General features: G+C 38.9%; 2 protein-coding genes across 4 annotated transcripts in view; both read left to right on the forward strand.

The window, feature by feature from the left end:
- The first annotated feature begins 743 nt into the window (after nt 1-743).
- Nucleotides 744-3,082, forward strand: abrab (actin binding Rho activating protein b). The gene is made up of 2 exons (XM_058377470.1): nt 744-1,372; nt 2,430-3,082. The coding sequence occupies exons 1-2, from the start codon at nt 744-746 to the stop codon at nt 2,911-2,913; spliced, it is 1,113 nt and encodes a 370-aa protein (XP_058233453.1). The 3' UTR covers nt 2,914-3,082.
- A 4,460-nt stretch (nt 3,083-7,542) lies between these two features.
- The window catches only part of samd12 (sterile alpha motif domain containing 12), a 116,832-nt gene continuing 97,879 nt past the window's right edge, over nt 7,543-26,495 (forward strand). The window contains exon 1 of one of the 3 annotated variants that reach the window (XM_058377133.1): nt 7,543-7,681. In XM_058377133.1, the coding sequence (XP_058233116.1) occupies nt 7,669-7,681 (13 nt within the window). In that variant the 5' untranslated portion in view covers nt 7,543-7,668. Of the gene's footprint in view, nt 7,682-7,876; nt 8,398-26,495 lie in introns of those variants that run through there. The other 2 variants (XM_058377132.1, XM_058377131.1) reach the window with 2 other exon arrangements.

The raw sequence follows: 26,495 nt of genomic DNA on the forward strand, positions 1-26,495 counted from the left end.
GTGTGTGAATGCCCCCCACCCAGGGTGTCCCCTGCCTTGTGCACCTAGTCCCTTGGGATAAGGTCCAGGCTCCCTGTGTAGGATAAGCACTACAGAAAATTGATGTAAATGTAGATGGCCACCTGACTGTCACACTCATAATGGTTTATTAAGATTGGTGTGGAAGCTCTGGCCTCTACCACCTCTGAACACCACTGACTAATCTCAACAGCATTAATGCTCCAGTTTTTGAATTCCCAAAGCCACATTGAAGGAAAACCAACTCTATGGCCTCATGAAGGGATATTCAACATGAAAGATAGAGTTACAGATTGTTGGAATTAACTGAGCAGATGAAGATATGTAGGTTTTATATCAGACAATATTGTATTATGTACTGTATATGTACTGTACCGATAACATAGAGATAAAATAACGTCTGCAAGTAACTTGAATAAGTTTTAGATCTCTCTTCATGCTATATTCTGTTTAACCTCAGTAATGGCCACAATCCCTGATGTAATGTGATTCCACAGCAGTCTCCTGAGTTCAGGGGCAAGTGTCAGGGAAAGATGATAAGGGAGGTGGGAATGCCTGGCATACTTTCCACCATCATGTTGAGTTTGCTCCCTATTTCAAAGGCACTACTGCCTAACAGAGGACGCTGCTTCTAGAAATGACCAGAGAATAACAACAGTGGGTGGTACAACCACAACAATTAAAAGAAGAGCTGAAAGCGTGGCTGAACACACAGTTGTTCAACAATGTCTGAGACCATGTCATCTCAGAGGAAGCCTTCGGTTAACAAGAACATAAAGAAGCTGCGTACACTGAGCGTGGTGTGCAACCTGGCACGGAGCTGGCAACAGTGGATATGTGAGAACGAAGAAAAGCAGGCTAGTGAACCCACAGGGTGGGCCCCAGACAGTATTGACAGAGACAAAGCTGAAAAGCAGGAGCCAAAGAAACCTGTATTTATTGGGAAGAAGACAAAAAAATCTCAAGACAACGAGAGTGGACCAGAGGATTCCCGCATTAAGACCAAACAGGTGGTGAAAACAGTGACACGAGATGTCCAGGAGAAGTGTGCAGGCATTGAGTTCCTGACCAACCGCATTTGTAAAGACCCAGAGGCTGAAGAGCTGGACAGGATTCTGAAAAAGAGTTCACCCACCCTGCGCAGGAAATGCTCCAACATGGTGTCAGATCTGAAACAGAGCTGGAAGGTAGTAGAAAATGAACGGAAGAGGGCGGGGGAATCCAGTGAGGGCAGCGGGATCTCAGAGGCCAAGGAGCGAGTTCTGGAGCGGGATATTTCTGAGAGCCAGGAAAATGCGGAAGAGAATGATACAGACCCGTCATCCATCAGGATCAAGAGACCATCATCACTTGGGTGAGTGCGGTTTTCCTAAGACTTTCCACACTGTCATGATGAGTTAAAAATCAATCAGTTTGCTTTCTGTAAAGGAAAAATGTGTATTATGAGCTGAAACTGGGATAAATTATCCTGCACTTATCTTTGGAAAGTACTACATTTAATATCCCTATTGCTATTACTAATTAGTGAGATTAATTAATACATGTGGTTTTATTTATTGTGACTTTCATATTGTTTGTTGTTACGCATGAATTGCTAAATGCCATCCTGAAATTTTTTTCTAGTTATAAGAATTGGCCTACTGTTTTCTAACAAATGTTTTATATATATACATACACATATACATATATATATATATATATATATATATATATATATATATATATATATATATATATATATATATATATATATATAAATCAAGATGTAATATACAGTACTTCACAGCTTATTAGAGATAACCATGATTTCTTCTTTCCTTACAGACACCCTGACATGCATAGTAATTAAGTCTACAGATGTAATATCACTGTAGTCACTTAAGTCCATCGTAATTAAATCGCCCTTCAACCATCTTATCACCACAAGCTCAGTATCTGAAGCCATGAGACTCCTCTAGGCCACTTTTCCAAATCCTGTCAGAAAACCGTCTATTATCAGATTCACACGAACCAGTTCCTAATCATTACAAGCAATTTTTCAATAAGTTTTTGCAGGAGATGTCTGTTACTTGCCAAAGTCTTTTCTTGTTTCTTCACATAAATCGCTGACAGCTTTTGGGAAAATTAATAAAGGGACATTCTGATACGTCACCCACACTGATATATCAAATGTCCAGTATCCCAGAACCAAGGCAAATAATTCATCACTGTTTTTATGTGAAGAAAGAACCAAGCTCCATTGGATATTCATTTAACAAGTATTTGGGTATTTGGTTTCTGACCTCATAACATTTTTATAGTCAAGTGTGGTTTATTTATATGTGTGCGGTCATATGTTTGAAATACTAGATTTATTACGATTGTCGAAAACTGTTGATTTCACACATTTTGTTGTATTTGTATTATCACAGGGCCAAGAAGGAAGTAGAGGATGCCAATAAAATTAACGCCCTCTCAGGCAAGTACAGCGCCGTGGGGAGCCTCAAGAGCCGCTGGCAAAGCTGGGCATCAGAGCACAGCACCAGCCAAAAACTCAACCCCTTTAGCGATGAATTCGATTACGAGTACTCCATGTCCTTGCGTCTGCGGAAGGGAGAGGAAGGCTACGGCAGGCCCAAGGAGGGGAGCAAGACGGCAGAGAGAGCCAAACGGGCTGAGGCGCACATCCATCGAGAGATTGAACACATGTGCTTTATCATCAGGACCATGTCTGACCCTGACCTGGACGGTTGCACCCGGATAACCTTCGGTGAGCTGTTTGACAGATATGTGAGGATTTCAGACAAGGTAGTGGGCATCCTGATGAGAGCCAGGAAACACGGCAAGGTGCACTTCGAAGGAGAGATGCTGTGGCAGGGTCGGGATGATGAAGTTATCATTACACTGCTTGTGTGACACAAATATGACGCCATTTTGTAACATAATGCACTCTGACAAAAAAAAAGAAAAGAAAAGAAGAAGCCTTGACTTTGCTGCTGTAGGGAAAGGGAAGTAGATAATAGTGGTAGAGGGTGGCACTGATGTTATTGGTAAATTATTTGTATTTTATTGATGGAATTTTAGTTCTCAAGACTTGAACTGATGTTTTTTAAAGCCATTTTTAAAGCCATTATTTTGTATGTATTTATGTGTGGTGTGTATGCATGTTTGTATTTGCCAGACAATACACTGCAGTCCTGTTCTGTATGCAGCATGCCCTGGCTGATTTTTACAGATAAATCATAAAAAAAAAGTGCTACATCTCACACTCACGGCTGCAGGGGTGTCAAACGCGAAAAGTCATATAAATCCTGGTACTTATCATGCCAAATAGTGAGCTGTTATGCCAGCCATCACATTAAATATGACAAATCAAACCGTATTATTTCACTTTATTCAACATTAACTCCTGTTTTTTGCTATTCTGAAATGGAAATTGCATTATTATGAAATGTCACCTGTCCATATTTGGCTTCTGCAGTCATAATGACTTTATCCCTCAAGCAGGCAAGGTGTCATCTAAATGGAAGTCTGCTTAAAATTCCTCCAAATGAATATATAATAAGTCACATACATCCTCCATACATGCCTCCATGCCTTCATCTTAGTTCAGAAATGGGTCACTGAGCTAATGAACAGGTTTCGTTTGTAGAGTTTGTAATGAGCATTTACATCCAGCAGACCGAGCACTGGAATACGGAATATCCATTAACTCCACTTCGCCTTCTGGACTCTTGATGGGATTTGATGAACTGTAAAAAAAAAAACTGTGGAATTCAGGGCTGAAATGAATGTACAGTAGTAGTTGTTTTCTACACTGCTCATATGTCTTTAGTTACAGCATTATTGGACAAAACGTTAAAAAGTCGATCCAGTATTAAGGTTACATTTCACATTTAATAATTCTTCTGCATGACCTTTATGAATAAAGCAAGTTCAGTCATATTTACCAAGGCAGGAAGTGAAGGTGAAGCCAACAGAATGGAAAATACTGACATTGGGCCTCACACATTTATTATCTATTATTTATTATCCTTTACAGGAGCATTTAAAAAATGTTTGTATCCTATGAGAGGTTGTGCAAATTTACATATAAGGAAGCTGACTATCATGATCCGGGATTTGATAGATTTAATAGTCAATATTATATAAGGTGAATGAGTTAAGCATTGCAATGAATTTGATTATATTGTCAGTTATTTCATGTTTATGAGCAAAATAAATTACAATAAATAAGATTAAGCCATTCAGCACAAAACAAATATCTCCTTGTTTAAAGGAGTTGTCTCCCTGTCCTTCAGTGGCTGAGCTCCATTACTGGAATCACATAACACGCTTAAATTGTAAACTTTTATGTTTAGTTCATGTTTCTTATATAAAACTTTTATGACTTTATGACTTTTATGAATGTAATTTATGTAGTTTTGTCTGCTCCTCCTCTGACTGAATGCTTGGTCCAGTAACTGGCGTGTTTTTTTTTTTTTGGCTATCTGACTATTTTTTATTATCTTAAAATGAATAAAAGTAAATAACATGCACAGTATCCTACATCACTATTTTTTTGTTAGAAATGTGTTCATGCTTTCAAAACAGTTCTAAAGGTGGTAGGCTCTGGGTTGTTTACCAGAAGATCGGGGTTCAAGCCCCAGCACCACCAAGCTGGCATCACTGGGTCCTTGAGCAAGGCCCTTAACCCCACCTGCTCCAGGGGCGCTGTATCTCATGGCTGACCCTGTGCTCTGACCCCAACCCCCAAGGATGGGATATGCAAAGAAAGAATTTCACTGTGCAGTAGTGTGTATGTGACAAATAAAGACAACTTAACTTAAAAATACCAATGCATTGTGAAGCTTTTCTGGTGGTTCATGGCAGCTTAACACCTTACAACTTTAAAATGCTTTACTTTGGTTTTTCATTTAAGTTGTCAGCCATTTAATTTGACCTGGGTACAATGATGTTTAACATTATTCTTATCAGACCAAAAGTTGGGTTGTTAACGCAGTGCTTAACACAGATTAACATGAAAAAATTACAATAGCAGCTCTAATATCAACAATATAAATTTGGCTTTTTATTCTGTGCTTCTTTAGTTCACCTGTAGAGGGCACTCACAGGCAAATAGCCATTTTTATGCAATATAGTGCAATCAACCTTTGGAAAAATGCATAGAAACCAGGTTTGTTCACATTTTATGCTAGGAAAATATAGCTCAGAGTTCATTCTGAACCAATATTTTAACCACTACATCATTGTAACTGGTTTAAACACCAGTGCAAATACATCATACGTCTTAAAACAGTCTAATAGTCTGTGCTTGACAATAGACTTTCAATTATTTTTAATGACTAATGAGTGCCCTCTACAGGCGAAATGGTTTAACTGCAATTCATTTAAGGTGAAAAGAGTCCAACAGGAAACTGCCAAGAAGATATTACTAAATATATATATTTTTTTAAAATACAAATTCAAGATTTCAAAATTTCAGCAAAACTCCCTGTGATGTCAGCCTACATGTGTTTGTTATGGAACCAGAGACTACAGAGGCTTACCTGACTGGTCTTGCAGGACTGCATCAGACAACACTTGTATCTGGTTTCAAAATCAAGCATACCCAAAAACATGATAGTTTCCTCTCTGGGTCAGATAAGCAACATTTAACACACATAACTGTATCTTTTTACTCAGACGTTAAATGCCGCATAGTTCAAGAGTTTTCTTTAGCCACATAAGAACTACAGCTTTTATACACTGGGACTATAAATTAACATATATGTTTAAAAATGTTCTTGCTTGCAACTGGTTGGAAATCCTTTGCAGCTGATTCATTCACTGTTTATAGTAACCACCTTATCTTGGTAAGGGTCACTGTGAGGTTCTATCCTTGGAGCACATAAATACATACATACAATACATACATACACACATACTGAACATACACACCGCCTGGATGAGACACCAGCCTTTCCGACTGACTTGATTTTAATGAAGGCAATTTTTTTTTCATTTGGTCTTATGAGCTAATGATTTTTCTCTGTGTCTCTTGTTCTCTCTGGCCTGTAAGTCCATTTCCATTACATGCAACTCCACACACACATTCATATATATATATATATATACTACTCACAAAAAGTTAAGGAGATATTCGGCTTTCGGGTGAAATTTCAGGATGCACCTAAAATGCACTATAACCTTTACAGGTGAACTTAATTTGACCTTCTCTACACTTTTGAATGCACATGTCCAACTGTTCAGTGTTTCAGTACTTTTTGCATAACTTGCTGTTCTCTAACAAGGTGCTTAACGGCAAAATTCACAACTGGTGTTTGATCCATGAATCAACCAATAAATTCAATTAGAATTGGTATTTAAACAGTCCTCTTCATCATGCTGTTCACATTTTGACATCATGAGACCAAGACAACACCAAACAATTGATCAACAGTACCTCGCCATTGCGAGACTTCAAACAGGATGTTCTCAGAGGGAAGTGGCCACTGAGTTTAAAGTGTCACAGAGTGACCCATCATGCACTGTGTATTCTGACACCTTTCTATCAGAACCAGCATTAACTTCTTCAGCAATATGAGCAACAGTAGCTTGTCAATTGGATCGGATCACACGGGCCAGCCTTCACAACCCACGTGCATCAATGAGCCTTGGCCACCCATGACCCTGTCACCGGTTCACCACTGTTCCTTCCTTGGACCACTTTTAATGGATACTGACCACTGCAGACCGGGAACACCCCACAAGAGCTGCAGTTTTGGAGATGCTCTGATTCAGTCGTCTAGCCATCAGTTTGGCCCTTGTCAAACTCGCTCAAATCCTTATGCTTGTCCATTTTTCCTGCTTCTAATACATCAAGTTTGAGGACAAAGTGTTCACTTGCTGCCTAATATATCCCACCCACTAACAGGTGCCATGATGAGGAGGAGATCATCAATGTTATTCACTTCACCTGTCACTGCTCATAATGTCATAATGTTATGATGTTATGTTATATATATATGCAGGGAGCCTGGAGTCTGGGGATAGATAGTCACACAGAAATCTCCTGAGGGGGAACTTCTTATCCTGGAAGTGCAAGGCAAACTCCCTAAACACTAAGCCATTTATATATAAGCCACTTAATATGTAAGCTCCCTGTTTAATTAACTGTGGAGCACATGACACTTTGCATGATCTCGGATGCGCAAAAGTGTAAAGACTCACTAATGTGGAAATATGCATGATTTGTAAACCGGTGTTGATGTGCAATGATGTAATTCTGTGATTAAGCGTAAAAGTGTGTTAATGATAACTACAATCCCCACAATTCTTTTGATCCAAAGCTAAAAGACGCTTTTAAGAGAGCAGGAGTTTCCGTGTTGCCAGATTGTGCGATACACTTCCTATTACAACTGTCATTTTATTTGTATATAGAAATGTCACTGAGATAGAAGTCATATGTAGAAAAGTTATTATCTTGCAGTTTTTAAAGTAAAAAAAAAAAAAACTGCATAGTGTTAATCACGGATAAGTTTGGAAACCGGCGTTTCAATCTGGCAACATTGTGCACTTGACAGGATTTGCCTGCGGCAAGTGTTAACAAGCGCGAGGAGATTAGCTGCTGAGAGTGCTAGTGATCCTGCCACCGTCAACACTATGTGCCATTCTGTGGAGTAGAGCAGCATGGCTGTCGAAGGTAAGCTTTAAACAAAGACGTCGGGGATGTTATTAGCGTGTCATGTTAACCTTCTGGACAGCAAACAAGCACAAGAGTAAGCAATATGATGCGAGGCGCGAGCTCGGGTTTATGATTGGCTCGTGCGGCGGCGGCACGCGCGCGCCTCCTGGTCCTCCCGCTGTGTATCCCGCTGTATGTAGCGAATGTAGAGATGCATGTAATGGAGATGGACTTACAGGCTTGCTAGAGAGAGAGAGAGAGAGAGAGAGAGAGAGAGAGTAATAACCCTGTGCACATACTGTAGGGATTTGGGGTTCTACATGATTAATTGAGCATGCTGTTCTCCACCGGCTGATGGACAAAAAAAAATGCACAGTTAGGGCAAGAATGTGAAATGGACGCGCGCGCATGGCACAAGATGTACGTTTTTTTTTGTTTCGCTTTGTTTTAAGCAATAGAAGACTTTAAATGATTACAATCCCAGCTTATTTTAGGCTGATACTCATACATCAGTAAACGTTTCAGTGGTGTTATTCGTTGTAAGTGGTGCGAAGTGTCATGGCACGCGCGCAAAAAGGGGCCAGAAATGAACGCGTGACTGATTTGTAAAGAAAGAGCTGCACATTGAGCTGAACTGAACTGAACTGGACTGGACGGCGTTCTGTAGGTCATGATGCTCGGCCAGTCTCCACATCTTGTTGGGGGAATTCTCTGGATTCAGAACCCCATGCGAGGTACGTGCTTTTCGTTCCTAACGCATCATGCACCTGATAAACATCGAGACGTCACATGAATAATCACATTTCATTGTTGTCTCTGGGTCTGATCCTGTCCGACTGGATGTTCAGTAAATAATCTGATCTCGCCTGGAAATATGCGCGATTGATGAATTATTCACCTCACAGGGCTTGTTAGAATGATAAGGTTGTCTTTCTGCATGCTCACATTGTTGTTGGCTGTGGGTTTATTGGTGAGGAGGCATTCATCCTTTATCCTCAACAAAGGTGAACCAGCATTACACACACACACACACACACACACACACACATGCACGCACACATGCACGCACATTTGTTTTGTTTTGTCTTACTATCCCTGTAAGGACTGTCTCTGACATAATTATTAATGCAGCTCATTAATCCTATTCCTCCACCTAAACCAAACCCGAACCCGAAAATGGAGCTATGTTTTTGTTTTTTTTAAATACATCTTTTCTTATGTCGATCAATCGAATGTCCCCAGAAACTCAAAATGGTCTCATATTCCTATTTGTCCTTGTTGAGACATTTGGACATGATATGGTATATCCACCAAGAAATACAATAAAAACATGACTCTCCATACAACGTTAGTCCTCTGTGCTTAAAGGAAAATAGTTAACTATGGAGACACAGAAGCAACAGAAGAGAAATCAAGTGTCCAATTAGTGCCATTCTCAGCCCTGCAGAGAAGTTGTGACTCATGTAAAGTTCACTACTTATTTATGTTAGAATTATTAAATTATGTATATTCTGCACCTTAATCTCATAAGGAGATTTATTTTAGTCCAAATGCATAAAGCCGAAACAATGGTGTCACTGTCACTGATTACTTTTACTACATCAGTACATTTTGTGCATGTTTGCATCACACCTTAAGGGCTGAGGGTTTGATTCCTGCCTCCGCTGTGTGTGTGTATCGGTATCTGAGTTTGAATGTTCTCCCTGTGCTTTGGGGGTTTTCTTCAGGAACTCATGTTTCCTCCTCAGTCCTCCTCATGCATTGTAGGTTGATTGGTTTATCTAAATTATCAGTAGTGTGTGACCGGGTGTGTGATTGTGTTGGTAGCCTCATACCAGGTGTCCTCTGTCTGGTGCCCCGAGTACCCTGGGATAAGCTCTGGGTTTTCTGCGACTCTGTGTAGGATAGGAGGTACAGAAAATGATTCAATTTAGCATGTCAAATTTTGCCACTAGATAACAGTTTTGTTTTTAATCAATAAAAAAAACCCCATATTTTTCAGTTTCATTCCATTCATTTCATTGTCAAGACCTTCTTACTCTTGGGTTGTTCACTCATTTATTCATCCTCATAGCCAGTTTTCTCCTGATCAGTGTTGTGTGGATCCAGAGCCAATCCCCGCTCCCATTCAAATTCAGTTAAGCTACTGGCCATGTTTTTGGATGTTCAGAGAAAACCAGAGAACCTGAAGCAAGCCCCGAGGAGCGGATGAAATCCGTGACAGTGCACAGATTTTGTATCCTGAGATCCAGACTAAACTAGGAACCGTAGAGCTGAGCAGCATCATTGCTACACACTGCTCCACTGTGCTGTATAAAATATGTTGTATTCAGAATGATCTATTTTCCTTCCTGCTATTTTTATCATATCTAATGAGCCTATCTATCTAATGGGCCTATATATTGAAATATCTAATGATCCTGGGCCCTGGATTTTTTTTTTCATCTTCTAGGTGTTCAAGAGATTGACTTGCGTGCATGTAGTGGACATTTAGAAAAAGAAAAAAAAGCCCATATTTTATGTAATTTTTATTCATATTTCAAGTTAGCCATGATATTTTTCACAGTGCTTTTTTGCAATCACTATTTTCACTAATGATTTGCATCAGGATGGGTTGAAATCTTATCTCAATCACAGGATTTTGTGTCCAGACTGCAGGCATGCTGCTCAGGTCACCCAGACGAGCTTTAGCCTTGGGTTATTGATTTCCTCACTTTAAATCTAGTTTGTCCCTGTGGAATTTTATGTCTGTCTTTGCCCCTGTGTTCGTGATATAATTGCTGTGGGTCTTTACAGTGCTTTCATTTTAATGAACTGCGTTCAGGGAAGTGGCATATAGAAGTACGGCTATGATGCAGGAGGAATAGAGCTTTCTCTGCTGTGTGCATGTCCTGCTAAATGATTCATCATGTGTGGAGGAGAAGATCAGTTCAAGGTTAATGGAGTTCACATAAACTGGTGTGGAAAGTGACAGAGGAATAAAGATAAAAAGCGACACTGGAGATACCCAGACATGCTGTTTTCACTACAGCAATATGTACAGAGGTGTTGTATTATCTTGCATCAAAGTTGCATCACAGTCTTATAAAATTCACAGAGATATAAAATTTTATCCCACTGTACATGTATACTGTATAGAGATGGAATCTGAAATAAGATGTGATTTAGGTCTATGTTAGTGCATTAAGAAGAACAGATGATGAATGAAGTCTGAGATTGAGGGTGGTATTTTTTTTGGTATATTTGTTTTGTGTGTAGTTTCTTGAAAACAGCGATTTGTAAATATGTAGGCACATGAAACAGCATGGCCCATATTCACAAAGAATCATAAAGCTAAAATTAGCTCTGGACTTGCTGACTTAGGAGAAATTCCTCATAAACTGATGTGTTAATCCTAAATCCTAAGACTCCTTGTTTCTTTTCTCTAAGAAAACAAGCAGTTTAGTGCTAGAATCTGGTTCTAAACAGAGGGCTTGTTTAGAGGCCATCTAAGTCTAAGTAATTAAGTAAGCACATCAGTAATTAAGATATCTGGCACATCTTAACTGATATGTATATATGTATGTATATAGTATCTATCAAAAGTTGTCCAAAGAAGGAACAGTGGTGAACCAGCGACAGGGTCATGGGTGGCTTTGGGCAATGTTCTGCTGGGAAACCTTGGGTTCTGCCATCCATTTGGATGTTACTTTGACACGTACCACCTACCTAAGCATTATTGCAGACCATGGAAACGGTATTTCCTGATGGCTGTGGCCTCTTTCAGCAGGACAGTGTGTCGCACCGCAAAGCAAAATTGGTTCAGGAATGGTTTGATGAACACAACAACGAGTTTGAGGTGTTGACTTGGCCTCCAAATTCCCCAATCGAACATCTGTGGGATGTGCTGCACAAACAAGTCCGATCCAGGACTTAAAGGACCTGCTGCTAACATCTTGGTGCCAGATACCACAGCACACCTTCAAGGATCTAGTGGAGTGCATGCCTCGACGGGTCAGGGCTGTTTTGGCAGCGAAAGGGGGACCAAAACAATATTAGGCAGGTGGTCATAATGTTATAGCTGATCGGTGTATATATAGCCAATATTAAGATCTCAGTGATTGTGGATCTTTAATGGTGATCAACTCATCTTATGTAATGCATTACCCAGTTAATTTCATACCACAGCCTTGCTTTACACCAAGCAATAAATGTCCTCTCCAGACTGCTATTAACATTTCAATCTTTGCTAATGATGACAGAAGTTTTCCTAAATGACCATCAACAGATTAGCTGCTGTGTTCACAGTACACTCATAAAAGAAAAGCCATTACACAATGTATTATTACAATACAAAATGAAAATAAGTCTCATTAATTTCATACTCTGCAGATTAATATTTTTATCAACTACAATGTGATGGATACAGTATTGTATCATAAACAGTACACGCTGTGTTCTTGTAACAGAACGTATACTTTCGTTAAATGGGCGGAAAAAATCCTTTCATTAATAAACAGGTATAGGCTGTGCTGATTCATTTCATGAGAAAATTTAGATGCATAATATCATGAAAACACATTTTAGTTCAATTCAATTTTATTCGTATAGCGCTTTTAACAATGGACACTGTCACAAAGAATTTTATACATCCAGCATAAAATGATAAAGCTTAAAATTTATATTTATATATATGCTTAATGAGCAAGCCTGAGGCAACAGTGGCAGGGAAAACACTCCTTGAGATGATATGAGGAAGGAACCTTGAGAGGAACCAGACTCAGACCTCATCTAGGTGACACCGGAGAGTGTGATTTATAAATCATTTCCTTTCTATAAATAGTCGAGTACAATTCTGTAACCAGGAGCTTTGGAGCAACTTATGGGTATCAGCGTCAATTCTAAATTCAGTATAGTTTTAACAGAAATTCCATCAAGCCATTGTGATACCTCATGATTTTATTGTTACTTATTGTCAGGAAATACTCTGCAATGTGTACCAACAAATTTTAGCTCGTCACGGTTTAGGAAATCCTTAATAATCCTCAATAATATTGCGAAAAGTTTTAAAAGGAGCTCTTATTAAAGATCATTAAGTGCCACTTTTAGGACAATTAACAGAACACTACAATTCTTTGTGTGACTCATGAGTATGACACATCTGCTTCCTTTTATATTGATGAGAGTAAGTGACTACAGCGTGATCTCTGAGGTTCTGCGGCTTGACTCACAGGTTCTTCACACCACTTCCAAGTATTTCTAGTTGAAACAATTGGAAAAATTGAAGAAAAAAGTTTGTTCCTGTTCAGCCAAATTCTTCTCAGTTGTTTTTTTTTCCTTATGCTAATGACAGATGTTTCCTTGTGACATACCTGCTATGGGTTGTTTTCATGTTGTTTATTCAACTTTTCTATTCACTGTTTCTACAACAAAGCCACAGAAAAGGCCGAGAAAATGAGCGGTGACTACAGTTAATACTGTTTTCATATTCGCATACTGTGATAACTATAAAGTATTAGACTATAAATATAAAAAGGCAAAGATGTTTCCACGCTGCAGTTCTTTTGGAGTTTATTGTTCCTCGTTTTCTTTGTTCCAGCTGCGCCAGTGAGTCATTTAACCAATAAAGGATGTCCTACAGTGTTGCCATTTTCCCCAACACACAATGTTGCTGACATATTTTCTATTCACATGTGACTGACTAAAGGGAGCACAATACATAGCTTGTTAACTGTCATCCCGATAATGGCCTTCGTTAATTCACAAGCCTACATGTTTGATTGTGTGGGAGAAAAAGTCTTTGGTATTGTGAGCATCCTGAACAACCTCAGAACATATAAAGCTGGCATGGGTACCACTTCTGATTGGGTACACCAGTCACATGTTCCAAAAAAGTATGCATTTCACATCCAGGTCACATCTATTTTCATACACTGTACAATAAATTGCTCTTTTTATGATTACAATATAGTCATAATATCACATTTTGTTCATGCTGTAAGCTCCTGCTACATATCATAGCGTTTAAGTGGCATGTTTTTTTTTTTTTATTTGTCGTATTTGGGATTGAATTTCTGGCTTCAGGAGAATGTCCTGGACATTTCACCAGCCTTCAATCCTGTACCCAATGTAGCCTGACTGACGGAAGTGGAAACCGACATGACCTTCTGCTGTTGTAGCTCATCCACCTCAAGGTTGTGCTTTCTGAAATGCTTTTCTGCTCACTACAACTGTAAAGACTGATTATTTGCCATGAGTCCTTCTGTCAGCTTGAACCAGCTGTCAAGGTGGATAGAAATACAGGTAACATAGTCACCTAGTAGTTTATCATCAAAGCACAGCTGGAACTGCCAAGTAAACTGTAATTATTGTTAGACTTTTTGTTATTTAAGGCCTGATCCAGGAATGTTCTCATCTTTAAGCCTGGTAGATCAGACTAATTAAAGCTGGATCAGCAACATGTTTGCAGAATGCACCTATTTATACCCGTCCCAGCTCTATTTATACTGAGGTGCTTGTGCTTTTGGCTCAGGGTAAGGAGACAAGCTAATTTTAGTTCTGATTAGCATTTTAGAGAGTTCCAGCTGCTGTGCTGTGGTATCTGCAAAGAAGAGCTGTGATGAATCACCCCAGAATTGTCTATTAGAGTAATGAAGAAAAATGCTTATGGATGTCGCAGTGATTTTCCTGAATGAAAAAAAGTATGAGGTTGTCTACCATTCTGTCTGGATACCATGTATATAAAAGGAGATCATTTGGACTGTTATCCAGCTATCGATGCGTTGTCAGTGATTCATATCGAGACTGAACGTCGATTGTTAATAGAGCTGTGGGTCTGCAGTTTAGTGAGTTTAGTTCTGTCAGCACTGTCAGTGAAGGCAATCTATTGAACAGCTCTAATTTAAGTATTGGTGTAGACTCCTGGCTTTACAGCAACAGTGTGATTCAGACCTCACAGGTTTCCTGAGAATGTACCACAGAATGTACCGTAGAAGCACTCTTTCTTTATCAAAATCAATAGTGCATCTTAGACATCTGATAGCAACAGACAAGCTTATTTTTACTTGTATTGTCTACAAATTGTACCTTAACTAGAGCTGTCAGGTCTCAGTCTTCAACTCTCTGCCAGTGGGATAGTGGGACAGCCTATTTTACACACAACCTTCAGAAGCGCTTGAAGGTTGCAATTTGAACAACCTCCAGTGCTTTCTATGTATACACTGGGATACACTGAGCTGGTAGGAGCACAATACACAGATAAATTCTAGTATATATCACATTAGCAAGACATTGATTCTTTACTTCCTGTAAGTTATAAGCTGAGGCCTCTATAGATCTGACTTGTTTGTCTAACACTTCCTATAGATTCTCAGATTGAGATCTTTGAAATTTTGGATGTTTGTCATATTCCTCAAACCAGTTCTGAACATTGTTTGCAGTGTAACAGGTGCATTATCCTGCTGACAGAGGACACCAACATTAGGGAATATTGTTGCCGTAAAGGTGTGTGATAGGTCTGAAACAATGTTTAGGTAGGTGGTACGTGTCAAAGTAACATTAATGCCAGCACCCAAGGTCCCAGCAGAACATTGCCCAGAGCATCAAACTGCCTCTGCTGGCTTGCCTTCTTCCCATAGTGCATCCTGAAGCCATCTATTCCTCAGGTAAATGCCACACATACAACCAGCCATCCACATGATTGAAAAGAAATCATGATTCATCAGACCAGGCCACTGATAGAATTTTGCGCTGTCTGCCACTCTATCAGGTAAAAGCAGTGCCAAAAGAACCACAAAGAGTCTGGGTTCTGAGCAGCAATGCTTTTCAGAGATTATTGAGACCAACAGGGAGTATTTATACAAACTAAAGACGTGGTCTTTGTCATTATCTACTGTATGTGCAATATCCATGGGTAACAAATTGGCGTCAACAGAGATGGTTGCAGAGGTTACTACAGGTGGGCTAATGACAAAAAGCCTTGTCCATGGGTAACAAATGGCATTAACGATGGACATAAAAGGTGTTAACAGAGGTGGTGGCAGGTGGGCTTGTAACGGATTGTCTGTGCTCGACACATTGTTTATTCAATCAAAGAATTCCTTGGTCTTAAAGGATATTGTGGTCATAAGTTAAGGTCATATAAAAAAGACATCACAAAACATGCCAAGATATATTTAATATATATCAACCACCTTCTTCCATTGCTCTATGGCCTAGTTCTGATGCTCACTTGCCCATTATAGGTGCTTTCGGTGGTGTTCAGGGGTCAGCATGGGCACTCTGACTATCTGACACTTTTCTATCATAGTCAATGTTAACTATTTCAACAGTTTGTGCTACAGTAGCTCTTCTGTGGGATCGGTCCAGTTTTATTAGGTACTAACCAGTTCATACCAGGAACACCACACCTGCTGCTGTGGCGATGGCTAGACTCTGTCTGTCTGTCTAGCCATCACAACTGGTAGAAGTCGCTTAGATCCTTACACTTCCTCATTTTTCTTGCTTGCAATACAACAACTTCAAGAACTGACTGCTCACTTGCTGCCTAATATATACCCCTCCTGTACTTGAGCCATTTTAATGAGATAATCAGTGTCAAGGATTTTTTGTAAAGCTGTATGAATAAATGAGATAATCTCCAATAGTAAGGGTCAATGGTCGGTGGTTAGTCAAATGCAATGTCAGTCTAAAATTAGTTAATGCAGAACTAAAAAACTAAATGCTCAAGATTTCAGATTTTAAAGCTGTATCGTCAGTGTGGTCTTACCATGTTCCAACCTTGTAAAAGAAATCCGTTTTCCAAGTTAATTATTTGTCTGCATTCACATTTCTTGATGAGAAAATGTGCATTTAATAAAACTAAACCAAAATGGGCTGAAAATCGACTTGTACAGATTTCTTTTTGGCTTTTGCGGTTGGAAAGGAGATGATGGGAGGATGTTTCCTAGATTTACAGCCTCTCTTGGTCAGGTCACATCACATCATATATTTTTGCCGTAACTTCAAGGTCCAGGTCCACTTCCTTAGTCAACAAGGTTGTATTTTATCTTGCTGGAATATTTATAGCTCCTCCTTTCCTTTGTCTGTGTTTGGCTTGTATGTGGTTTATACTGAATCTTGTTATTCTCTTTCATTTGAACTCCCTTCAGGTATTAGAGCTTCAGGAATTTGAATTAGAAGTATATACTGAAAATTATGTCCTTGTAGTTCTAATAATTACGGATGTTGTGATGTAAAAATTTCCCGTTCAGACGATTTGAGTTCACCGTTATGGAATATTTGATGCAAATAGTGTACACTTTTTGAAACCTGTGTCTGCATATCCTGATACTAAGCCCTAAAGCCTATACTGATTAGATTTTCTCCTTAACACTTACTCCCCAGGGGAAAAGTAGGACCTGCAGAAGTAAAGAAAACATTCTTAGAACTCAAGAGCAGATAAATCCAGCTATTTTTAGGGACCTGGTCCCAACCTGCCCAGGAACAGTCCTGTATATCCTATATAGATAAAGTGTGTGTGTTTGTGCATTTATGTGTGTGTGTGGGTTTGGTTGTGTAAAATATATAAAACTAGCTACTATGGCTGTTTTGTGTGCCAGCAGTTGCCTATGGACAAAAAGTTTTAGAATATACGTAAACACAGTCTACTACAGAAACATCAAAACCAGAAGAAAGGGTGCATATATTTATGCATCCAGGTTAAATCCATAAAATGTTTCTGATTATTCTTTTACTCTTTTTTTTTTATTCGCTGTATTCTCACAATGAGGGTGGAAAATCTTCTGGCATTATTTATTTATTTATTTATTTATTTATTCATTCATTCATTCATTCATTCATTCATTCATTCATTCATTTTGCCTCTCAAAAACCTGCCATTTAGCAGGGGTGTCTAGACCTTTTTTGTATTCGTTGTATGTTATTTTACATCGAAGAAATATCAAGCGTCTTGAATGAAATGTAATATGAGGCTGTAATGTCAATCGTTTAGTATATTTCACTCATCGTCATTTTATTTTTAATGGTCACGTGCCTCATCAGTGTGCTGGTGTTGTGAAGACTGAGCTGTGTTTTGTGACACTATAATGTTTTTATTTTGTGATTTTTGTTAGATTATCTTTCGCTTTTGACACCATTATGCATGTACTATATGTGAGAGAGAGAGAGAGAGAGAGGGAGAGAGAGAGAGTGAGCTTCACAAGAACACCTAAAAAATGGCATTAAACCCTTTTCTGAGTCTAATGGCTTTTTGTTTGGCTTTTTGTCATCTAAGCAAAAAGCCTGTACAGAATGTCACAAGTGAAATCTGACAAAAATAAAATATCGACAAAGAGAAACAAATATCCTTGAATATGGTTGATTAACAGTGGGAAATATATTTAAGAGTAGTTTATAATTTCATCTTATTTTAATGGTAGGCTGACTAGTCTATCATTTAAGTATCATCATTATGAAGATTGCAAACCGTGTCACATGTGGAAATAGATCCTAAAAGACTCTGACTGGCTATGACCACATCTTCAGTATTCCTTTGAGTCATGCTGGCAAGATACATTAAATGAGTGAGTAAAAGATACTGGGTGAGGCGTCACTGTTATTCAGTACAACCTCAAGAAGCATTTGAGAGGTCAAAGAATTTTGCAATAGACTCTGCCGTTGTAGAACTTGATCCTGATGAAACCATGTTTTGCTGGATGGATTGTTTTCTTTTAGGAGGTAGAGGTTTCAGGGTTTTCAATTTCGTTTGTATTTTAATTATAGCACTTGTTGGTTGGTTTTAAGCCTTCAAACTTTTACAATCATCTGAAAGCCATAAATTATTACTGAGGCAAAGGCTCACTTCCTGCTTGGTCACCCTGTCATCAAATGTAGTATCAGTTACTGGCTACGATTATAAATCAGATCCTTCTGTAATATTTGTAAGTCCTGGTCTCAAGATACTCTGATTCAAATTTGATGACACAGCCAAATGTGTTGGAGGATTAGATCCAAGATTCAAGATGACAGCCAGTTTAATATGGCAGACCTTAAATCAGTCATCACCACTGGACTTATCCTGACCTAATGAATCATATGAAAACTGTAATGTTGAAACTGGAAGTGAGTCTTAATGAAACATCACTCTTTATTCTCTGAATCATTTGGGTCTAAAGTGAAAAAGAGGCCAAAAAGAGTAAATCCTATCACCAGTTCCCACGGCCTGAGATGTACAGAGTGACCTGCTCTGCTTTGAAATCTAGTTTAGACATAATGTGGGGTACCATCACATTCGTTTCAAGGGAAAAAAAAAAAGTTCTGAATCCTTAAACAGTGCTGAAGTGAAGTTGACCTACTTCATTAGACTGTGACAACCCCTTCATCTGAGACAACCCCTTCAGAGAGAGAGAGAGAGAGAGAGAGAGTGCGAGTGCGCTTGGCATCAGATATGGCATCATTAGTTCTCTCTTTCTCTCGGTCTCCTTTCTAGTCTTCAAAGAGCTCAATTAGAACTTTAGTAAGCGTGTAACAAGGAACCCCTGCTGACAGGAAAGCTGCTCTCTGGGGCTTAAAAAGCTCTATTGAATTAAACCGTACACATGGCAAAAGAAACTGTTTACATTTTCTCTTGTGACAAATGGGAGACTGATCACTACTTGAAATCAGAAGAGGTCATGGATTCAGCTTGTATTAGTGTCTATTTGGAGAATTGTATGGATGAAAGATGGATGGGAAGGAAAGAGAATCTTGGCTCCTGCCGTAGACTCGAATAGCCACTTGGAGTAGACTTTGGCCAGAAATGAGAAATGCGAGCAATCCAAATTTACAGGGTTGTTCATTAAGCCAGTTTCATTCACACTTTGAGTAAGGAAAGCTGGATTATTTCCAATAGCTAAACGGTCTGTGTTAGGGATGTAACAGAATCCAAATACATTATTCAGAATGAACAGATAATGTATTCTCAGCATATACAGCTATGAAACCTTGTCAGAAAGGTTCACAGGGCATCCGGTTCACAATAGAGATCAGTGCATCAAGACTGGGGATCCTGTAGGATATGACAACAAAGCTGCCTGAATTTTTATTTTCAGATATGGAGCTTGTGGAAGCAGCGTTCATTCATTCATTCATTCATTCATTCATTCATTCATGCATTCACTCTTAGTAAAATAGCTTGCAGGTTCATTCAATTTTGGGACACTATATTTTTTGTTAGAAAATATACAGCAAAAGTCCAAATGCACTAATCGATTCAAAGAAAATGAAAGCTCACAGCTCTAGCTGAGGCAAATGATGAATTCGAGGTTGAGGAAGGTTTTGAAATCTGAATACAGGCACAGTGCAAAAATTCTTTTACGTCTTAGCAAGTTAAATCTTTAAATTATTCACATTTTAAAATTACAAACTTAATTAGGATTAATCATTTCTAGGCATATTTTACTGTTTCTAAGGTTTAAATGTTCTTATTTTTGCAGATCATTTCTTTCTAGAAATGAATGCTTAGAATTAGCATTAGACTAAATTAGATTTAGTGGAAAAAAAAAAAGATCAATAGTAAAATATTCATAGAAATAATCTTGGATTTGTTTTCTTGTAAACTTTTTATAGGATATACTTTTGTTTAGATTCGGGACTTGCTAAGATTTCATACGTTGCAGCATTCAGGAATTCAGAGCACTAAGCAGACACAAATGAAGATAGTTGCATTGTATTTCCTGTTGCATTGTGGGAAAGATGTGTGTTTGATCCGTTTGTTGATGATGTGCACGTCATTGCTTCCACTTGAATTGGCTGTTTCTATTTTCCGAAACAGTCCCAGCTTATATTTTCCTCTTATCGTTATACACTATCTCTTGCTCCCTCTATCATCCACCTCACTGTGGATAAGTCCTGTGCTTATTACACTTTCATCACGCCTATTCCTCTTCTTAGGTGATTCTACAGATAGTGAAGCCTTCGCCTGAATGTTTACTGTAGGTCACAAACTTGCATTGACAGCCCAGTTCCGCATCGAACCCAGCTTCACATCTGATTATGTACTCCTCACAAGCTCTGCCTACTCGAATTCACCAACCCCACAGATCCAAAGGAAGATCTACACAGCCTATCAGTTTCACTGATTGCGTTAAGGAGGCTAATTCTGTTCGCACTATGTGTCCTGCAACCGCTGAATAGCAGAATCGATACGGTGTTCATTAAGTGGTGTTCTTTTTCGTCTTCTCCTTCTTGTTTGACCTGGGAATGAGGCAGAAGGAGGAGGGCTGGGGAGCTCAGTGATGCGCCTCTCGTCTCACTGCGCATGTCAGACAAGCGAGGGCAAAAAAAATATTCCGAGCTATCTTTAGAAGATGATGTAAAACGAACCGTTCTCAAAATCACCCCTGATCATCAGTGCCGAAGACGCACTCTAATGCACTGCAGAAAGAAGACGGTCTTTTGAAAATCACATACTGATACATGTTCCAGTTGCCTCCTTTCCTTGTTTCTCTTTTGCCCCCTTCTTTCATTCTCTCTCTCCCTCATCACCCCAAGAATAGCTCAGCCAGATGCATAATTTATTTCAATTGTAGAGCGGGTGAACATTAGGTGGATGGTGAGTTTCTCTGCTTCATGGATGGAGAGACGTGGTGAGAAAGCAAGAAGGAAGAAGAGAAGGAGAAGGAGGCAGCAGGGTCTGAGAGAGATAAGCGCTTTGTGCTGTGCATGCTAAGTTGCCTTTGTTTAAAAGGCTGTCTCACTGCAGATGTGTGTGTCACCAATACAGAGCAGATATATCAGGGGAAAACATTTCTCCAAAGAAGTCTTCATTTAATTCACCGACATTATATTGAAACACTTTGCTGAATATAAAGAGACGTTGTATTCACAAGGACGAGCGGATTTATAAAAATGATCTAATCCAGTCCATGAATTAGCTAGACAAAATGTGACGATGGGCCTGTGGACATCTGGGCACGTAGTGTGATCTTGTGATTATGACTGTGCTTAATTATAACAGCTCTGAATGTCATACTGGATGTTAGAAATCAGAAAATTGTCTCAATACGTCGCATGTCATAACAGGTTTTAATAACAGCGGTTCATAAGTGTAAATTTCATGGGCTCGATTCACTACAGCAGGAAGACGAATTATGCAAGCAAATGGCTCTTAGACTAAGAATTTATTCTAGACGAACAAAGCCTTAATATTTGATTTATCCTGATAAAGTTACTATTCAGGTCATTTTGGCCTTCGTTCATTGGCACTTTACATAATGATTTCAGCTGCTGATGAATTGGACGAGGGTGTCATGACGTACAGTATCATTGAAATTTGCACAGTGATTGTGTTTTCCGGAAAAGAAAGATTTCAGAGATCTCATTCCAGCTTCCTGCAAGGAGTGCAGCCAATCAAGCGTGTAGTAACTTATGAAACGTGTTTGCACATGACTAACAATAGGTTGCCAGTCCACTACTCCACTAGATTTTACATTTACTTTTCTGGCATTTTGGCTGACGCCCTTATCCAGAGTGACTTACATTTTATACAACTGAACAACTGAGGCTCAAGGGCCTTTCTCAAGGGCCCAGAGGTGGCAGCTTGGTGGACCTGGGATTCAAACATTCTAATCAGTAATCCAACACATTAACCACTAAGCTACCACATCCCAGATGCCGTAAATTCTCCCCTTCTCTTCCTTCCTGTCTGTCTGTCTGTCTGTCTTTCTGTCTGTGGAGGAAGTGCTTTGCTCTGTTATTTACTAAGGGTTTTTAATTCCAGACCAGGATTCTTGTAATCCCTAGCAAAACAAGCTAAGCCGCACAGTTCTGATTTCACAACCAGCAGTGTCATTTTTCATTTGTTTAGCGCTTCGTGTGTCAGGGACGTGGCTGGAGAATAATCCCGTAATGCGCTGTGTATGGATTAGACACTTCATTTGACTGGTTTGAGTGGCATTGGGAATTAGATGTTTGACCTTGTGTCTAAGCTTATTCGGTGCTTTAAGCTTTATGATCACGGCCTTTTAATATGATTGATTGAAAACTGATGAAGCTCTGTGCAGACAGCATCAAATTTTCTAGGGAGCATCATTTTGAAACAGATTTGGGGAATATTGTCGTCTATTAAGGCTGTAGTAATTAATCAAGAGCAGATTATTTGTAAAAAGAGAGAGAGAGAGAGATAGAGATTTGTGAGTAGGCAGATTTGTTGCTTAATTTGAATGAAGGCAGAAGCTACACCTGTGTCTTATGTGTTATGTGTAAAATGACGAGAGGCAGGACACAGGTTTGCAAACCTAGTTTGAGATTTATAAAGGACAACACACAAGTCATCACCATAACCAGTGTCACAACACAACACAGGCAGAGTTAAATAAAGATAATCCAGAAATGTGGAATAGGAAACGGCTTGAGTTTAACGACAATAAATAAGAAACAGGTAAACACTGTAAGGCATAGGTGTCAAACCGTATCCACAAAGGGCCGGTGTGGGTCCAGGTTTTCATTCCAACTGAGCAGAAGCCACACCTGAGTCTACTGAATGCCATGATCAGTTGATTAAACAGGTGGAATCAGGTGTGTCTCCTGTGGTTGGAATGAAAACCTGCACCTACACCGGCCCTTTGTGGATACGGGTTGACACCTATGCTGTAAGGTAACAAACCAACGACAGAACAGTGCTGGAGACAGTCCTAGACAACAGAGATGAAAAACATGAGCACATTGCATTCAGCACCATAGGCTTGATGACTCACGGGAGCGGGGAGAGATTATGAAAGATAAAAGTAGGCTTATAAAATTTAGGCTGATAATTAATTGTCATGCAGTTACCATTAATGATGTAGTTATCTCTTCGGTTGGTTGGGCTTTTCCTTGATATCAACAATAAGGGGAAGGGAAAGAACCCTGTGTTTTGTTGACGTGTTCGAAATGACACACGACACATTCAGACAAGAGATAAATCAAGTCAAGAAGCTTTTATTATCATTTCAACCATTTAAAACTGGTGCAGTACACAGTAAAGTACACAACCTTCCTCCAGGGAAATACTAAGTATTGAGTAAAGTGCACGAGTAAAATGTTCAGATGTAAACATATAAGACAGATAGCAGAAATAATATAGGTGGTCCATACAGCATTTTTTTTTAGGATTGCAGAAGAGTAATGGGCAAAAATTGAAGGAATTGTTGAAATTACAGGGAAATAATAATTACTGTAGTGCAGTGTGAGGCTTTTTCTTGGCAAGGTTTGTCTATTTGTCTGGTTAAAGTGAAGCATCACTCCAAATCAAATGTTGTTCTGACTGATCAACTTCATACTATGATTAAACATTTCTATCTAGGTGGGTGGGGTCTCTTACAAGATGACCCCACCTCCATAAGTCAAGTCAAAGTCAAAGAAGCTTTATTGTCACTTCAACCATATAGCTGATGCAGTACACTGAAATGAAACAGCGTTCCTCCTAGACCAAAGGTGCTACACATAACAAAGACAAAGTACAGTGACGCAGACAAACATTGAGCTAAACATACAGTAGAGATAAAGCTAAACTATACTTAAGGTGAAATCTTTAGTAAAAACTAGACATACAACAGAAGTGCACAGGATGACAAGACAAGACAGTGCAGACAAACAACATGTAGACCGACTCTGTGTAAAAGATTAGTGTTGACAGCGAGTGCAGATATTAAAGTTAACATGTAAACAGGATTGATATAAAGTGTAAAGTGTCATGTGAAGTGACATGCATGCAAACAGGACAATTTTTGTGTGTGTGTATGTGTGTGTGTCCAGCACAGTAGTTCTCTGTTGAGAGCAGTTTTCAGTTGTGTGTGTGTGTGTCTGTGTCCAGCACAGTTCAGTATGTTTTTAGATTTTCTCACCATGCCTGACCTAGACTGACGATTCTAGTGTGCACCTGAATACTAAAAGGCCTTTCTTTGTGTGTTTCAAACACAGCTGAATTTGTATGACACAATAATACGACAGTAGCACAGAAGCTAATGTGAAGAGAAACTAGAACAAATACACAGAAAAAAAATCACAAAAAAATCCTTGGACTTTTGTATTAAAGACTCAGTATTTTCAGTATAAGTCAGGGGTTTTGATTACACCTCTGTCAGATCAAAATTCTCCATTACTGTATTTGGATTTGAATCTTGATTTAATAGAGGATATGTCCGAGATAGAGGTATATTTGGCAAATAAAAAAGAAAGAATTCCCGTACGTAGTCATTTCAGGTCATTCTCAGGTTGATATACTGTTTCTGATCTACAGATCATTCAGAATGCTGACGCTTACCTCTCATTCTCATGGGACCCCTTTACTGAGGCCAGTCTGCTGGCTTCCTGTTGCAATAAGAATCGAATTCAAAACTCCTCTCCTCATATTCCAGGCCTTAAATGACCATGTGTCGTATTATCTCTGTACCTTGGTTTAGAATGCATGCTAGCTTGGCTCTTTAACGTCAGGATGAATGTCATGGTCCTTCTCTCAGGCAAAATCTCATTGTTTTGGTGTTCTGGCTGCTCAGGGAGCTTTTCTTTCTACTTCAGGCTGCCTTGTGTCTCAGTTGCTTCTCGAATGACACCTTCAGACAACATGGAGGGTAACACTTTTATTTTATTAGGGATTATTTTTGTGTTATTTCTTAGATTTGATTCTTAAAGTCTCATAAATGCTTTAAAATTGTCCTTATGTTATTAACTTTATTACTGCAAACCAGTATTATTCTTATGGTGGGGGACGGGGTGCCAGTACATCACAGGGAGTAATCACACACAACTGAAAGATGCCAATCAGCCTAAAATGCATGTCTTTGAACTCTGGGAGGAAACTGATGTACCTGGAGGAAACCCCTGAAGTACGGGGAGAACATCCAAATCCGCATACTCACAGGGCAGAGGTAGAAGTCGAACCCACAACCCTGGAGCTGTAGGACAAACATGTTTTCTTGCAATTTTCCTGATATAGCTAAAAGCTTACACTGTAATTTTATCACAACAAAATCTTACACCATGTGAATGCTGCTTATGCTTCATCCACTTTGTTGTCTTCGCTATCAGCTGCCAAGGAAACTGACTACACCTTCAGGGTCGCTATATTTTCTTCGGCGATAAAGTTGTAGACCTGACAGCCTCTATCTCAAGTGTTAGACACTAATGTAGAAACTGTCAGTCACTGACAGACGCAGAGCTATTTCAGCTTGAGCGACTCCCTGATCAAAGTAAAACCAATTTGTTCATCCATGATGCTGCATTTTGCTTCTCCAGAGCAATAAAAACATGCTGCCAGTACACAGAAAAGTCATGATCATGAGCAAAAATATTTTATGTCTAGACCACGTGAAAACAACTATTTTATGTCTAGATCACATATCAACTACTTTGTTTATATATCACTTTGAAAACAGCTATTTTGTTTAAATCATGTGAAAACATCTATTTTATGTCTAGACCACGTGAAAACAAATATTTTGTTTATATCACGTGAAAGCAACTATTTTATGTCTGTGTCACGTGAAAACAACTATTTTGTTAAGTCTATATCACGTGAAAACATCTATTTTGTTATGACTTTCACTTTAAAAAATATTTTGTTTATATATCATGTGAAAACAATTTTGTTGTGACTATATCACGTGAAAACTATTTTGTTTATATCACGTGAAAACATCTGTTTTGTTATGTCTATATCACGTGAAAATAACTATTGTGTTCATATCGCATGAAAACAAATATTTTGTTATGACTATATCACGTGAAAACATCTATCTTATGTCTATGTCACGTGAAAATAACTATTTTGCTTATAATCACTTGAAAACAACTATTTATTTCTACGTGAAAACAACTATTTTGTAATGTTGAGTTGATGCTGGTTGTGTAAATAATT

This window comes from Hemibagrus wyckioides, linkage group LG24 (assembly GCF_019097595.1).
Source record: "Hemibagrus wyckioides isolate EC202008001 linkage group LG24, SWU_Hwy_1.0, whole genome shotgun sequence".
Taxonomy (NCBI): Eukaryota; Metazoa; Chordata; class Actinopteri; order Siluriformes; family Bagridae; genus Hemibagrus; species Hemibagrus wyckioides.

Coding starts and splice junctions, on each gene's coding strand:
- abrab (XM_058377470.1), top strand. CDS start 744: ATGTCTGAGACCATGTCATCTCAGAGGAAGCCTTCGGTTAACAAGAAC. Junction 1,373..2,429: donor AAGAGACCATCATCACTTGG/GTGAGTGCGGTT, acceptor GTATTATCACAG/GGCCAAGAAGGAAGTAGAGG.